The sequence below is a fragment of the Amphiprion ocellaris genome, chromosome 18, assembly GCF_022539595.1.
Source record: "Amphiprion ocellaris isolate individual 3 ecotype Okinawa chromosome 18, ASM2253959v1, whole genome shotgun sequence".
In the NCBI taxonomy this organism is placed as follows: Eukaryota; Metazoa; Chordata; class Actinopteri; family Pomacentridae; genus Amphiprion; species Amphiprion ocellaris.
This window is the reverse complement of record NC_072783.1, coordinates 8,578,063-8,594,154: the sequence shown is the minus strand read 5'-3', so window position 1 is coordinate 8,594,154 and position 16,092 is coordinate 8,578,063. Positions and strand designations below refer to the sequence as shown.

The window sequence follows — 16,092 nt, the reverse complement described above, 5'->3', positions numbered from 1 at the left end:
CACAACGGTTCGTGTCATTTTTTAAGACTTAGAGATGAGTTGTTGGCCTCACAAAAGCAAAAAAACCCAATCAGAGATTGTTTGAAACAAAAAGCGTCTCATTTGTCACTGGGACGTAAAATGTCTTTTGTAAAATATTCCGGCTTGTCTAAACAGTTGGCTGGAGGTCATTAAGTCTAACAGAAGGCTTTGTCATGGTGCCCCTTTACTCACTAAACTAGCACAGTGCTCTCTGCTTGTTTTTTCTCATTTTTGTGAGAAACTGATGGATTAATCAAAACAAAAAGTGAAACCTCCAGTCGATACACGTTACAAGCTTCTTTTTGTAAATTTTAGGACATGGAGAAGATTTAAAGACCATTTTTATAGCTGTCTGAGCTCAAAATGCAGAGTTGGAGATGCAAAACCTCGCTGCTGATATCACCAGTTCAGTCTTCTGGTTCAGGATTTTAAGATGAAATTTTCTTAATACAACAGAATTATATTTGTATGTTCTTGTTTTTATTTTTGGCCCATTACCTGTAAAGTGTCTTTAAGTGCCCAGAAAATCACTATACAAATAAAATGTTTTATTATTATTTATTATTTACACTGAAATGAATTCAGTAAATTCTTCCATCTGTAGTCATTTGTTACATTTCATTTTTACATAGTTAACACAGATGTTATCTTGCAAAAAACAGAAATAATTCCCTGTGATGAATGACTTAATGTTATTATTTTAACACTGTTGTCATAGAGGTACTCGATATCAGCCGATACTTACAGCTAAACACATAAAAACCACTTTCAAGAATGAAAAGATGGATCAGTGCAACGGTATTTTAAAGAGATATTGGTAAATTTAAATTTTGTTTCCTAAAATTATTGTGTTTTTATTCATTTTTACATCTGCAGCAGATTGTTTTGCAATTTACAGTACAGCTAAGAGAGTAAAAAAATGCAAAATATTGAATTAAAGATGTCAGAATCAGCAAAGAGAATCACAATACTGCAGAAAAAATGAATGTTTCTGAGACAGAAATGGGTATTTTAAGGGAAACTCTAATACTGATCTGTTTTAATCTACACAACTGTTCCTTCCTTCCAGAAATCTTCCATCGTTTGTTCTTGTTTGTTCCAGGTGTTTGATCCAGATGTTTATGTTTATTTCACAGTCTCCCACCAAAGCGGTGTACAACGCCCGACACTGGACAGTGGACAGCGAAGAGGAGCCTCCTCCATCCTTCTTCTCCAAGCCCCAGACGGCTCCAGTAAGTCCACGGACATGAAACGCACCTCTTTTTGTGCCAATTTTGTGTCTTTTTGTGTCAATGTTGTGTCTTTTTGTGTTAGTTTTGTGTCTTTTTGTGCCAATTTTGCATCTTTTGTGCCAATTTTGTGTTTTTTTTGTGGTTATTTCAAATCTTTTTGTGCCAATTTTGCATCTTTGGTTCCAATTTTGCTTGTTTTTGTTCCAATTTTGCATCTTTTTGTTCCAATTTTGCATCTTGTGCCAATTTTGCATCTTTTTGTTTCAGTTTTGCATCGTTTTGTGCCTGTTGTTAATTTTTTTTGTGCCAATTTTGTCCTTTTGTGCCAACTTTGCATCTTTTTGTGCCAATTTTGCACCTTTTTGTTCCAATTTTGCTTCTTTTTGTTCGAATTTTGCTTCTTTGTTCCAATTTTGCAACTTTTTGTGCCAATTTTGCATCTTTTTGTGATTATTTTGCGTATTTTTGTGCCAATGGTAAATGTTTTTGTAGTTAATTTAAATGTTTTTGTAGTTATTTTAAATGTTTTTGGCCAATTTCGTCTGTTTGTGCCAATTTTGCATTTTTTGTGCAGGTTTTTTTTTTTGCATATTTTTGTGCCTGTTTTAAATCTTTTTGTGCCAATTTTGCATGTTTTTGTGCCAATTTTGTGTCTTTTTGTTTAAATTTTGCATCTTTTTGTAGTAATTTTAAATCTTTTTGTGCCAATTTTGTGTCATTTTGTTCCAATTTTGTGTCTTTTTGTGGTTATTTTTGATCCAACATGAAACACACTTCCAGCTTCTAAACCAGACATCTTACTCCCGTTTGACACCATCCTTCCTCTATCCTCCACCCTTCAGGCTTCAGTCTCGGCCGGAGGATCCAGTAAGGAGACGTCCGACTCCCAGAAGGACGACGGCGTCTTCAAGGCTCCGCCTCCTCCTCCGAAGGTCACCAAGTGTGTCACCGTCCCCACAGACCCCTACCAGGACACCGTCACTACGCTCAAGTGTCGCAAAGAACATAAGGAGGTAAAGAAAACCCCTCATTTATCCTGGAACTGTAGAAAATATCCCACTAAAATGTCACATTAACAATTCTGTGTCTGAGCTTGATGCACTGCTGTCTGTTTCTGCTTTATTTTCACTTTTTTGAGTACATCAGTCCACTTTATTTGCCGTTATTTCACAATCATTTGCTCTTTGGAGTTATTTACTCGCTGCATCAACAGTCTCCAAACGTACAGCAGCTCCTAGTTCAAAGTCTTCAGTGTCTCGTCGATGTTTGTCTGCAGCAGCATGATTATTATGTGGATTCAATCGTGTCTCACAGAAAGATATTGGTCAGATAGATGACCTTTAAAAATGTCTCCACTTTCCAAAACGTTACATCTCACTTTACTAAACTGTCCTGGTTTCCAAAATTGGCCCAGTCTTCTAAAACTGTCCTCACTTATTCTCAACATATTCTCACTTTTTAAAAAAAATGTTCTGACTTTCTGAACACATCTTCACATCCCAAAAAATGTCCCCAATTTACTAAAATTGCCTCAACTTCCAAAACTATCCTGACTTTCTGAAAATATCTTCACTTTATTTAAATGCCCTTAATTTAGTAAAATATCTTCATTTTATTAAAAAAATACTTACTTTATTAAAATATCTTCACTTTATTTAAATGTCCTTAATTCAGTAAAATGTCCTCACTTTATTCAAATATCTTTAATTGATTAAAATGTCCTTAATTTATAAAAAATATCCCGTTTATTAAAATATCTTCACTTTCTTAAAATATCCTTAATTTATTAAAATATCCTCAATTTATGAAAAAGAATCCTGACTTTATTAAACTATCTTCAATGTATTTATTGTTGTAATTGCATTCCAAAAATGTACTAATTTTCCCCAAAATATCCTCATTTCTACAGATGTCTTCACTTCCTGTTCCCTGTTAATCTGCTCTGTTTAATTTAGCTGTTCTGTCTCATTATTATCAGTCATCTGCTGTGAACTTCACTCTCTATGAAAGGCGTCGTAGAAACGCAGTTTGATTGATTCAGTTTTAATCTTTTATGCAAAGTTTCTGTGGAATCTAGAATGATGCAGCAGCAAAAAAAGGATTAATTAAAAAGATATCGAGGCTTCCTGTCAGTTCAGCTTAGTTTACTGAGTGAAAAACAGCAGAACGGTGTCGTGTAAAAGGTGAATTCAGGTTCCTCCGTGTTCTGCAGCTCTACACGGTGGTCCAGCACGTGAAGCACTTCAACGACGTGGTGGAGTTTGGAGAAAACCAGGAGTTCACCGACGACTTTGAGTATCTGGCTACTGGTCTGAAGAGCGGCCAGCCTCTCAACACTCGCTGCCTTAGGTGAGAACCGACGCTTTGTTTGACTTTATCCTTCTTTATGACGTGAATCCTGACGTTCTGAGTGTTGTTCCTCCAGTGTGATCAGCCTGGCCACACGCTGCGCCATGCCCAGCTTCAGGATGCACCTCCGGGCCAGAGGGAAGGTGGCTCAGGTCTTCAAGACGCTCAACGACGCCCCACAACACCCGGTAAGAAACAAAAACACGCGGTAAGAACCTAAAGCACCCGATAAGAAACAAAAACACCCGGTAAGAACCTAAAACTAGAACCAAACACACCCGGTAAGAACCCAAACACACCCGGTAAGAACCCAAACACACCAGGTAAGAACCAAGAACACCCAGTAAAAACCGAAAAACACCCGGTAAGAACCTAAAACACCCGGTAAGAACCTAAAACTAGAACCAAAAACACCCAGTAAGAACCAAACACACCCGGTAAGAACCAAGAACACCCGGTAAGAACCTAAAGCACCCGATAAGAAACAAAAAACACCTGGTAAGAAACAAAAACTAGAACCAAAAGCACCCGTAAGAAGCAAAAATACCCAGCAAGAACCAAAAACACTCAGTAAGAACAGAAAACGCCCAGTAAGAACCCAAACACACCTGGTAAGAACCCAAACACACCTGGTAAGAACCCAAACACCAGGTAAGAACCAAGAACACCCAGTAAAAACCGAAAAACACCCGGTAAGAACCTAAAACACCCGGTAAGAACCTAAAACAAGAACCTAAAACACCCGGTAAGAACCTAAAACAAGAACCTTAAACACCCGGTAAGAAACAAAAACACACGGTAAGAACTGAAAACACTCTGTATGAACCGGAAACACCCGGTAAGAACCAGTAACATCCGGTAAGAACCCGACACACCCAGTAAGAACCAAAAAAACCCAGTAAGAACCAAAAACAAGAACCCAGAAATACCCAGTAAGAACCAGTAACACCCGGTAAGAAACAAAAAACACTCCGTAAGAACCAAAAACAAGAACTGAAAGCACCCGGTACGAACCATAAACACCCGGTAAGAGCCTTAAACAAGAACCAAAAATACCCGATAAGAACCAAAAAACACCCAGTAGGAACCGAAAACAGCCAGTAAGAACGGAAAACTCCCAGTAAGAACCAAAAACACCCGATAAAAACCCCAAAACACCCAGTAAGAACCAAAAACACCCGGTAAGAACCCAAAAACACTCGGTAAGAACCAAAAAACACCCGGCAAGAACCAAAAATACCCGATAAGAACCAAAAAACACCCAGTAGGAACCGAAAACAGCCAGTAAGAACGGAAAACTCCCAGTAAGAACCAAAAACACCCGATAAAAACCCCAAAACACCCAGTAAGAACCAAAAAACACCCGGTAAGAACCAAAAAACACCCGGCAAGAACCAAAAATACCCGATAAGAACCAAAAAACACCCAGTAGGAACCGAAAACAGCCAGTAAGAACGGAAAACTCCCAGTAAGAACCAAAAACACCCGATAAAAACCCCAAAACACCCAGTAAGAACCAAAAACACCCGGTAAGAACCAAAAACAAGAACCCAGAAACACTCGGTACGAACCATAAACACCCGATAAGAACCGGACACACCCCGTAAGAACCATAAACACCCGGTACGAACCATAAACGCCCAGTAAGAACCATAAACACCAGCAGTCCACTCTGATCCAGATGGTGGCACCAGTGAAGAACCATTAGAACAGCAGCTACGGCAGTGTCGTCCATATTTATGCTAAATAATATGTTGTTTTTACTGGTTGTTCCACTTACTGTGTATTTTTTTTAACCTCACAAAGCCCTTTAGGGAGTTTAAAAGATATGTTATCTTTTTAAATAATGACCACATTTTGCACCATTTATCAGCCAGAATCTGGAAAAACTATTTTCAACTATTGGTCCTTTTACTGAAAGTCTTGCATCATTTGGTTTTTAATGGGAAAATGAACCACATCAAAGTTTGAAATGGCTCAGATGTCTCCAAAATAATTGAAAAATTGTCCAGAATGACTTAAACTTGTAGAAATAATTGAAAGAACTATCCAAAATGATTGAAAATGTAATACATTCAGCATGGAGAAACATCTTTCTACAGATGATGAACAGTGAAAAGTTCCTAGTTTGTAGAGATTGTAAAAATATCTAAAGTTAAAGATGTGTAGTATTTAGAGAGACTGTTGGTTGTAAATTAAAAATGTAAGAAATTGAACTTAAGTTTTACTTTTTTTTATGTTTTCTGTCATTCTACTTGTGTCCTACTGATCAGAGGACATTGCTAAAAGAGACTTTCTGTGGTCACATAATGGATGTTTTATTTGCTTTTTAAAGTATTTTCTTTAATTCTTAATCTTAAATTTAGCAGATTGGATCCTCAATATACTTATTTTACCATTTCACATGTACATCTACAGGAATAAGTTTATCAGGGTAGCAGATTTGTAGTTTTAGTTGGAGAGGAGTCAGTAAATATCCTGACTAGAAGTGACAGTAATGTGGAATAAAGTGTGTTCTGGCTGTAAAAACTGAGAGGACTGAATGTTTCTGGAGGAAGGCGGTAAATAATTCAGTCCTCGTCTCTCTCGTCTCTGCAGAACTTGGCTCTGTGCACGGCGTCCCTCATGTACATCCTGAGCAGAGACCGGCTGAACATGGACCTGGACCGGTCCTGCCTGGACCTGATGATCCGGCTGCTGGAGCTGGACCAGGACCAGGGGGGCGGCGCCGGCGTCGACACCACTGTCCAGTTCAGCGCCCGGGAGATCGCCAAGATGAAGGAGAAGATCCGGAAGCTGTGTGACACCGTTCACAACAAGCACCTGGACCTGCAGAACATTACGGTACCGAACGTTAAAGAACAAATGCTCATGAAACTTTGAGTGTTTCCTGGTTTATTTCCAGGGTGAAAAAACGTTTTTTAGGCCGCTGCTGATGGATATTCTTTGAGCTGCTCTTCAGTCAGGGTGACTCACAGCCACCCACGTGGCGAGATATTTCTAGCAGTGGAGCTGAAGATTTGTTGTGATCTAATCCTGCAACAGTTAAATATCAGAGAGAAGGTCCAGAACCATCAGAGAAACCAGAGAAATCTCCTCTGACAGGGATCCACGCTGACTTTTTCACTGGTAGCACTGGTGTGACCAAAAAAGAAAGTTGTCACCTTCAAAACACGTCACCTCCTGAACATTTCCTTATCTATAGACGCTGCAATTTACCGATGTTCCCTAAACGCCCCACATTGCAGGCTGGTGTGCCTTTGAAAAGCTGTAAAAATGTAAATATTAATACTTAAAATGGCCCAAAATGTTTGTCTAAATGAGTGAAAAAATAATCCAAGATGGCTAAAAATTTGTCAAAAATAACTGAAACATGGACACCTGTCCAGAATAATTGCGAAAACGGCCTAAATTGGATTAAAAGTTTGTCCAAGGTGACTTAAGCTTTTGTGATTGACTGAAAAATGTCCGAAATGACTCAGAAATCATCCAGATCATTCAGATGAGTTCAGGACAAAATGTCCTAAACGTCTCTGAATGCCCCAATAATAGTCCAAAATAACTTTGTAATTCTAAATCTGTCCAAAATGGCTCAAAATTTGTCAAAATGACTGAAACCTTGAAACTCGTTCAAAATAATTGAGAATTTAGTCTAAATGGTTTGTCTGAATGCCAGAAAAGTCCAAAAAGACTTAAAATTGGTCAAAATCATGGAAACCTAGAAAGTTGTCCAAAATAATTGTCTAAAATGGCTTCAAAATTGGTCAAAATCATGGAAACTGAGAAACTTGTTGAAAAATGGTCTAAAATGGCTTCAAAAATCGGTCAAAAATTGCTCAAATTTCGGCAAAAAAATTCAAAAAAATTTGTCCAAAATGACTCAAACTTTGTGTAAAATGATCATGAAAGGAAAATCAAACGTTAGTGGATCAATAAGATAAATGCTTTTTGGTCTGGAGTCCTGTCTTCCAACCCACTGTGCGTCACTAAAACCTGTACTTTAATAAACTGTTCTCCCTGCAGACGGGTCATTTAGCCATGGAGACGTTACTGTCCTTGACCTCGAAGCGAGCAGGAGACTGGTTCAAAGAGGAGCTCCGGCTACTGGGAGGACTGGACCACATAGTGGATAAAGGTTAGACCTCGTACACAAACACAACCTTATAATGCGGTAAAATGATTTTTGATCTTCTTTTAACTCCTGTTTTTACCTCTCCGTCCTCAGTGAAGGAATGCGTGGACAACTTGAACCAAGAGGACGAGGAGGAGAAGCTGGTGTCGTCTTTGTGGGGAGCTGAGAGATGTTTACGGGTGCTGGAGAGTGTAAGTCAGGGCCACCTTCTTCTCCTCCTCCTTCTCTTCTTCCTTCTTCTTCTCCTTCTCATTTTCCTTCTTTTTCTTCTCCTTGTCTTCTCCTTTTCCTTGTCCTCTTTCTTCTCCTACTTCTCTTTCTTCTTCTCCTCCTTCTCTTCTCCTTTTCCTTCCTTTCCTTTTCCTCTTTCTTCTTCTTGTCCTTCTTCCTGGTTGTGATGACATCATGATATAAAACAAGTATTAAATCTCTTGTTGATGATGCTCCTGACAGTGATTGGTGGATGAATGACTGTCCAGTTCAAACCAGTGTTCTGTCACTACAGGTGACGGTCCACAACCCAGAGAACCAGAGCTACCTGATCGCCTACAAGGACTCGTCCCTCATCATCTCTTCTGCAAAGTGAGTCGACTTTAGTCCACAGTTCTGACCACGGACATGTTAAATATCACAATCAGCATACAAGGAGTCTGGTTTCAGCTGCTGGTGTCAGTCTAGTTTTTTTAGTTTAGTTTTTAGTTTTATTCTTTATTTCATTCATTTGTAAAATAAAAAAAATTTATGTAAATACAAACTTATCCAAACTAGAATGAAAGGGAGCAGAAAGAAGACAAGTCTTTATCTTCCCTTTATCCCCAGAAATCAATTTGCAAAAAACGTTAAAAAAAAAAAAAAAAACCAACATAAAAAAAAAAAAAATATATATATATATATATATATATATATATATATATATATATATATATATATATATATATATATATATATATATATATATATATATATATATATATATATAAAATAAAAAATTCAATAAAATAAAAAAGCTGCCGGCCAACACAGACAGTCTAGGAATAAGGAAGAGAGAAAAATAATAGGAGATATTTCCACATTACAAAAGAATATATATACCCAGCCGTGCAAGATGACATTAGCTAAAGTGAGAATAAAGTGCAAAAAGCAAAGATTATATGAGGCTGAGAGCAGAACTGAAGCATCACAACTTAGAAGTTCATCAGATGCAACGTTTGGAGAATTTCTGCTTCCTACTCTTGTTTGTTTTTTCTTTATTCATTAGAATTTCTCAGCTTTTACGTAGTATTTTTCAATATATGCAGCTTCTTCTGCTTTGTCTTCTTTTTCTTCTTTTCCTCCTTTTCCTTTACCTTTAAGTTCTTTTTCCTTTTCTCTTTTTCCTTCTTCCTTTTCTTCGTCTTTTCAGTGTTCTTATGCTTCTTATTTTCTTTCTTTTTTCCTTCTTTTCCATTGTCTGCTTTTCTTCTTTTCATTCTTTTCCTTTCCCTTCTTTAAGTTCTTTTTCATTTTCTCCATTCCCTTCTTCCTTTTCTTCTTCTTTCAATGTTATTTTACTTCTTCTTTTCTTTCTTCTTTTCCTCCATCTTTTCATTCTTCATCTCCTTCTTCTTCTCGTCCTCCTTCTTTTCCTCCTCCTCCATCTTCATTCATTGTTCTTCTTCTTCATGCTTCTTCCACATCAAGAAAACAAAACAAAGAAACATAATCTTTACTTAAAAACTTCTAAACCTTCAACTCTCTCAGTTATTGGATCCTTGGTTGTGTTTTTGTCTCATATTCGAACAGAAAACCAACAAAAATCACCTCAAACCAAATCTTCTTTAGAATTTCTGTGCACTGAGTTGGTTGAAAGGTCTCAGGGACATTTTGATGTGTTTCTTCTGAAAGCTGACAAACACGAGGATCAGACAGAAGCAGCTTAAATCCAGACGTATGGATTCCTTCCTGCAGAAACGCTGAATGAATGAATGAATGAATGAATGAATGAATGAATGAATGAATGAATGGATGGATGAATGAATGAATGAATGGATGGATGGACCGGCCGTCTGTATTGTTGGCGGTTATTATGCGGACCATCGTCAGGGTTTTGTTGCTTCATTTCCTGGTTGTGACTCGCTGTCAGTCTCAGCGCTGATCTCTGAGCTCTGACCTCGACCTCCAGCAGTGGAAACGACCCCATCTGAACTGTTTTATTTTATTTGTGTCTTTGCCCTCCAGGGCTTCAGGTGTTGCAGTATGATCTGGGGCAGTCGCTCTTGTTCTATATGTAGATGGATAGAAATAATCACCAATTCTGAACTTTAACGGATGTATAAGAAGGTTAATAAGTTTAATTTGTTCAGTCTTGACAACTTGTGTTAAAAATGTCAAGCAGTTATTGCTAGTTTTTTGGAACTACAAAAACATACACAGACATCCTGGAGCTCTCAATGTTAGTTTTCTCCTCCTTCTTTTCTTTCTTTCTTCTTCTTTTCTTTCTTCTTCTTCTCCTTCTTTTTCTTTTCCTCCTTTTCCTTCTTCTACTTCGTTTCTTTCTTCTCCTCCTCCTTTTCAAGTTTCAGGTGTTGCAGTACGATCTGGTCCAGTCAGTGTCGTTTTATACGTAGATTTATATAGAAATAAAAAAAACTCTAGAGGTTATATTTATTAGCAATTAATCTGTGCATAAATCAGCCTGACATAAAAATGCAGATCACTGTTTCCCAAAGTCCAAGATGACAAACGTCTGGTTTTACCCAAAAAATATTCAGTTTACTGTCACATAACAAGAAAGAAACCAGAAAATATTCACATTTAAGAAGCTGGAATCTTGAAAAACATGACTCAAAATGATTGTTAAATTCTCAAACCAGCTGATGGTGATTTTAATAGTGGACTTTATCATTGCAGTTGTACTTCCAGCAGTGAAAAGTTCTTCTATTTTATATTTAAAAGACGATTCACAGTGCTGCGAGCATTGAGGTAGTCATCAGATTTCTTCTTCTTCAGACATAAAATGTCCCACATCTTGGTCTAACTCTCTTTCTTTTTCTTTCTTTCTTTCTTTCTTTCTTTCTTTCTACTTCTTTTCCTTCTTTTCTTCTACTTTTTCTTTTCCTTCTTCCTCTTTTCCGTCTATTCCTCCATTATCTTTTTCTTATTATCCTTCTTCTTTTCCTCCTTCTTCCTCCTCCTCCTTTTCTTTTCCTTCTTTTTCTTCTGCTCTCTCTTCTTCTTCCTCCTCCTCCTCCTCCTCCTCCTCCTTCTTCTTCTTCTCTTTATTCAAATATAAAATGTCCCACATCTGTCGTTTTCTTTCTTATTATTTTTATCCTCCTCCTTCTTCTCTTATTCTTCTTATTAATATTATTATCCTTCTTTTCCTTCTCCTCCTTGTTCTTTTCCTTCTTGCTACTGTTTAAATCTAAAATGTTCCACATCTTGTGGTAACAGTTTTTGCTGTGAAACACTGTAAGTCTTCACCTCCTCCTCCTCCTCGTCCTTCGTCCTCTGTTTGACCGGACCTTCGTCCTCTGCAGACGCTCTGTGGTGATGTTGGGGGTCGAGGAGGAGGAAGATGAGGATGATGAAGGCTGAATATGTTGACAAAGAGCTGCTGTTAGAGTCTTTTGGTGACCCAGGCTTCAGTCTGAGCCTTCAGCTGTTGGCTGTTAACTCGATTAACCCCTGAAGCAGCGGGGTGATCCAGAGAACGCTGCTCACAAAATAAAACTTCATCTAATATTTACATTAAATCCACTCCTACTGCAGCTTTCTACCTCCACAACTCTCTCTGCTTCTCCTCCACCTGTTCCTGATGTTTCCTCCTCTTCCTCCCGGCTTCACTTCTTCTTTTACATTTCAGTTTTTTCAGTCTGAACTCTTCCCTTCTGTCCGTCGGAGTGTTTCAGCTGTCTGCATGGCTAATTAAATAAACCTCCAAACCAGCCTGTTACACACACAGAACCTCCTTCTGCTTACTGACCAGCTTCATCTGGACCCACAACCAAATTATGGGATGTTCAGTTGAGCAGCAGCAGCGAAATTTCCAGAGGAGAGTTCATGATGTGAAGCCAGTAATTCCAGACTGATCACAAAGCTTCCTGCTGGACAGATGGTTGGACTACAAACCTTTATTATCGGTCTTATACGGCTGATTGAGTTACTGCATGAAGGAAAGTGACCACGTCTGCTGTTTTGATTGGTTAGCAGCCAGAGTGTTGACCATTTGTGATCCAATCTTCTCAGTTCGAGCATGGGATCACACATGGCGAGGTTAAAACTGAGCCGCCACTAAGGTTCAATGATGTTCAAACAGTAATATTGCAATTATTTCTGACATATGTTGCAATTTGAGCAGTTTTGAGTTTTTGGCTTTTATTTTCCACTAAAAACATGTGGAGAATCTGAACTGGAGTCCAGGCCACCACTATAGCACCACAATGCTTTGTTTCTAAGAGTATGTCATGACATATTTCACATTTATCTAAAAACTGAAACTCCTGCAGTTTGGATATTTCACGGTTTTGTTCTCAATATTTTGGTTAATTTTTCAGCCTTGGCCAGAATAGTGAGACTAGAAAGCCTGACTAAAGCACACACTTAGCTGGTTAACTCATTAGGATTGTAGTGAACCAAAGAACATCTCGGTTGATTGCAGCTGTGTGACTCTTGACCCAATCGCACCACTTTATGTCCATCAGTTGGAACCAAATGCAGCAACAATGAGTTTATATAGTCTGTAAAATGTCTCCTAAAGACCAGCTTGGTGTTGTGTTGGTAAAATGTCCTGATTTTGCAAAGTTCCTCTTAATATTTGATAATTTCTCAGAAAAGACAGACATCACGGAGCTCTGGTTACAGATCTAAACTGAGAAAACACCTTTAAGTTTTCTTAATTTATTGATTCCTATGATACTATAGGGCATCGGACAAGTGTTTTCAAACTTTTTTGTCGGTGCGAATTCTGATTGAAAACAGTTTTTAGGTGCAGAAATGTCCATAAATGTTTATAACATAGTTTTAAACCAGAAGAAGATTAATCAGAGTGTTTTTCTAAGAGAGAAAAGTCTGTATTTCTGATTCCAGCTTCTTAAAAATGGAATATTTAGCGGTTCCTTTCATTCTCTTTGGACAAAACAAGACATTTGAAGACATCTTCTTGGGTTTTCAGAAACATTTGTCAACATTTTTCACTATTTTCTGCATGTGTTTATGTGATTTCTGAAAATATAAGTAATGCAGACAAGTTAGCTGCTGTTTTTCATGGTCTGACTTGAAACTGCTGTTTGAAAAGTTTACTTTGAACTTTTTCTTCATCCGTTTAAACAAAGCGCAGCCACAACAACGACTTCTTTGACTTCCGGTAAATGCTCAGTTAAATAAATTCGACCTAGCAGTTTCCATCAGGTTGTTCAAATTTGAGAAAAGACATAGATGTTCCCACTACAATAAATATACTGAGTTATTCCTGGATGGCTGCTGATGTTTTCTACTTAAAGCAACACCGGAGATTATCTAACGAATGGCATTCAGTTCAGGTGAGAGAATATCGACCATCTGAACCAAACAGTCCTTAAAGCTTCAAGTGTAAAAAATAGTTGTAAAAGATCCTTAAAATGAATGAGCAACTTAAGCACACAAATAGGTTCAAACTACACATACATGTGTAACTTTTATGTGCTCTTAATTTTCTTTTTTTACACGTCTAACTCCCACATTTATTGTCCTGATCATACATTTCCTCTCCTCCTGGACTCCCCTCCTCCTCGCTGTGCTCTGATATTCTGGTTTCTGCTCTGGGTTCCGTCATTAGATCTAATTTGGTTATTTTACATCAGGCTGCTGACCTGCTTTGGCCTTTTCTGAAAGGAGCGGAATCCTGCTGTGTTTTATGATGGAGCAGGAAAGGAAGGAGGGGAGTCGGACATCTGGATCTGAATCCAGTTTGTGTCGACTGTAAATCGACCGGAGGTTTAGACGAATCCACGAGGAAGCCCTGATTGTTGATCTATTAAAGAGAAAAGTCATACACATCGAGATTTAATTTGTGTTATGGAAATTCATCGATGTTGAGACGATGAGGAAGCAGACTCAGAGAGACACTGTGGAGATTCAGGTGGATTAGATTGAGAGTAATGTTTACTGACGTCAGCAGAAGTGACACGGACAGAGCAGCAGTTCATGTGTGAGTTTAGTCACATCAGAATAGACCATATCTAATCCAGACCAGGGCAGAGACTCCTAGGAAGCTCATTTACATCATAGAAAACGTTTTTCTTCCAGGTTTCAGTCATGTTTAGCAAAGTTTAGGTCACTTTGGATAGATTTTGAGTAGTTTTGGACAATTTTTTCCAATTATTTCAACTAGTTTAAGTCACTTTGGACAAATGTTGAGTTGTTTTGGAGACATTTGAGCCAATTTGAACCAATTCTGAAGCGATTTTAGACAATTTTCAATTATTTTCGAGGAATTTTAACCATGTTAGACATTTTCTAAATCCTTTTGAACAGGTTGCAATCGTGTTGAAAAAAAGTGTTATTTTGGACAATTTTTTAAAATTATTTGAACAAGTTTAAATCACTTGAATCATTTTGGAGACATTCAGTTAAGTTTAAGTAGTTTAGACATTTTTCAATTATTCTGGAGAAATTAGAGCCATTTTGGACAATTTGCTCAGTGATTTTGGACAAATTTTCTTCTTTTTTTCAATTATTTAGACAAGTTTAAGTCACTTTGGACAAATTCATTTTAAATTTTTTTTTGTCAGACATTAAAATTAATTTTAGTAATTTACAGTAGTAAAGTACATTTAGTAAAGTACATTGTTCAACTCCTCTGGAGGAATTTGAGCCATTTTGGACAATTTTCTCCATCACTTTGAAAAAGTTTCCAGATTTCAGTCATGTTTGACAAATTTGAGTCATTTTGGACAGTTATTTGAATTATTTCAACAAGTTTAAATCACTTTGCACAAATTTGGAGTAGTTTTGGACAATTTTTTCAATTATTTCAACAAGTTTAAGTAACTTTATACAAATTTTCTGTTGTTTTGGAGACATTTGAGCCAGTTTGAACCAATTTTGAAGCAATTTTAGACAATTTTCAATTATTTTCGAGGGATTGTAACCATTTTAGACAATTTTCTAAATCGTTTTGAACAGGTTTCAGTCGTTTTGGGGGAAAAAAAGTGTTATTTTGGACATTTTTTTTAAATTTTGAATCATTTTGGATTTTTTTGTTCAGACATTCAGTTAAGTTTAAGTAATTTAGACATTTTTCAATTATTCTGGAAAAATTTGAGCCATTGTGGATGATTTTTTCCATTATTTTGAAGAAGTTTCCAGGTTTCACTCATGTTTAGCAAATTTCCGGAGTCATTTTGGACGGTTCTTTGAATTATTTAAACTAGTTTATGTCACTTTGGGCAAATTTTGAGTAGTTTTGGACAATTTTTTCAGGCATTCAGACAAGTTTAGGTAATTTTGGACAATTTTTCAAGTGTTTTGGAGAAACCTGAACCATTTTGGACCAATTTTGAAGCCATCTTGGACAATGTTCTCAGTGATTTTGTACAAATTTCCATTTGTTTTTCAATTAGACAAATTTAAGTCACTTTGGACAAATTCATTTCGATTTTTTATTTTTTTTTGTCAGACATCCACATCAGTTTTTGTAGTTTAGACATTTTGCAATTATTTAGGAGAAATTTGAGCCATTGTGGACCAGTTTTCTCAGTCCTTTTGAAGAAGTTTCCAGGTTTCAGTCATGTTTGATACGTTTTGAGCCATTTTGGACAAACTTGCAATCTGCACACAGATTCTTGCATTTGCTCTGATAGATAAGTCATGTTTTGAACCATCAAAGCTCTGCTAATGAGCCTTTCCTGTGGTCTTCCAGGGCATTGAGGAGGTGTGAGGGGATGATCCAGCGCTACAGCCGGGAGCTGAACTCTGACGGAGCCGTGGTGGGGAAAGCAGTGGAGGACTGCATGAGGGCCATCATCGGAGTCCTGCTCAACCTGACTCACGACAACGGTTAGTCCACGGAAACACATGTTAAACTCACTTTACTGCAGATTATATTTACAGGATAGTTTAACCGGAATCAAAGCTGTTATTTGTTTCAGTGGATTGCTGAGTGATTACAGGAACGTCAAGCTGGAATATTTCATATTTATGCATTAAAATGAAGACAAAAATGCCTCAACTATTGATTTCATTTGTTTAGTCAGGTACTTAAAGTTTCTCTAATGTTTCCAATAATGTTCAAACCCAGAGATACACGTAATTTAATTTTGTAATATCAACTCATTTATTGATTCCTCTTCTTCTTCCTCTTCTTCTTTTCCTTCTTCTTCCTCTTCTTATCCTTTGCCT

The 16,092-nt window shown here is 37.4% G+C and overlaps 1 protein-coding gene across 1 annotated transcript in view; it reads left to right on the top strand.

The window, feature by feature from the left end:
- Positions 1-16,092, top strand: part of waplb (WAPL cohesin release factor b) — a 64,577-nt gene that overhangs the window by 35,578 nt on the left and 12,907 nt on the right. Inside the window, exons 6-14 of the mRNA XM_023271303.3 lie at positions 1,158-1,253; positions 2,096-2,266; positions 3,466-3,602; positions 3,679-3,790; positions 6,201-6,446; positions 7,626-7,737; positions 7,828-7,925; positions 8,240-8,316; positions 15,614-15,750. Coding sequence (XP_023127071.2) covers positions 1,158-1,253; positions 2,096-2,266; positions 3,466-3,602; positions 3,679-3,790; positions 6,201-6,446; positions 7,626-7,737; positions 7,828-7,925; positions 8,240-8,316; positions 15,614-15,750 — 1,186 coding nt within the window. The remainder of the gene's footprint in view (positions 1-1,157; positions 1,254-2,095; positions 2,267-3,465; positions 3,603-3,678; positions 3,791-6,200; positions 6,447-7,625; positions 7,738-7,827; positions 7,926-8,239; positions 8,317-15,613; positions 15,751-16,092) is intronic.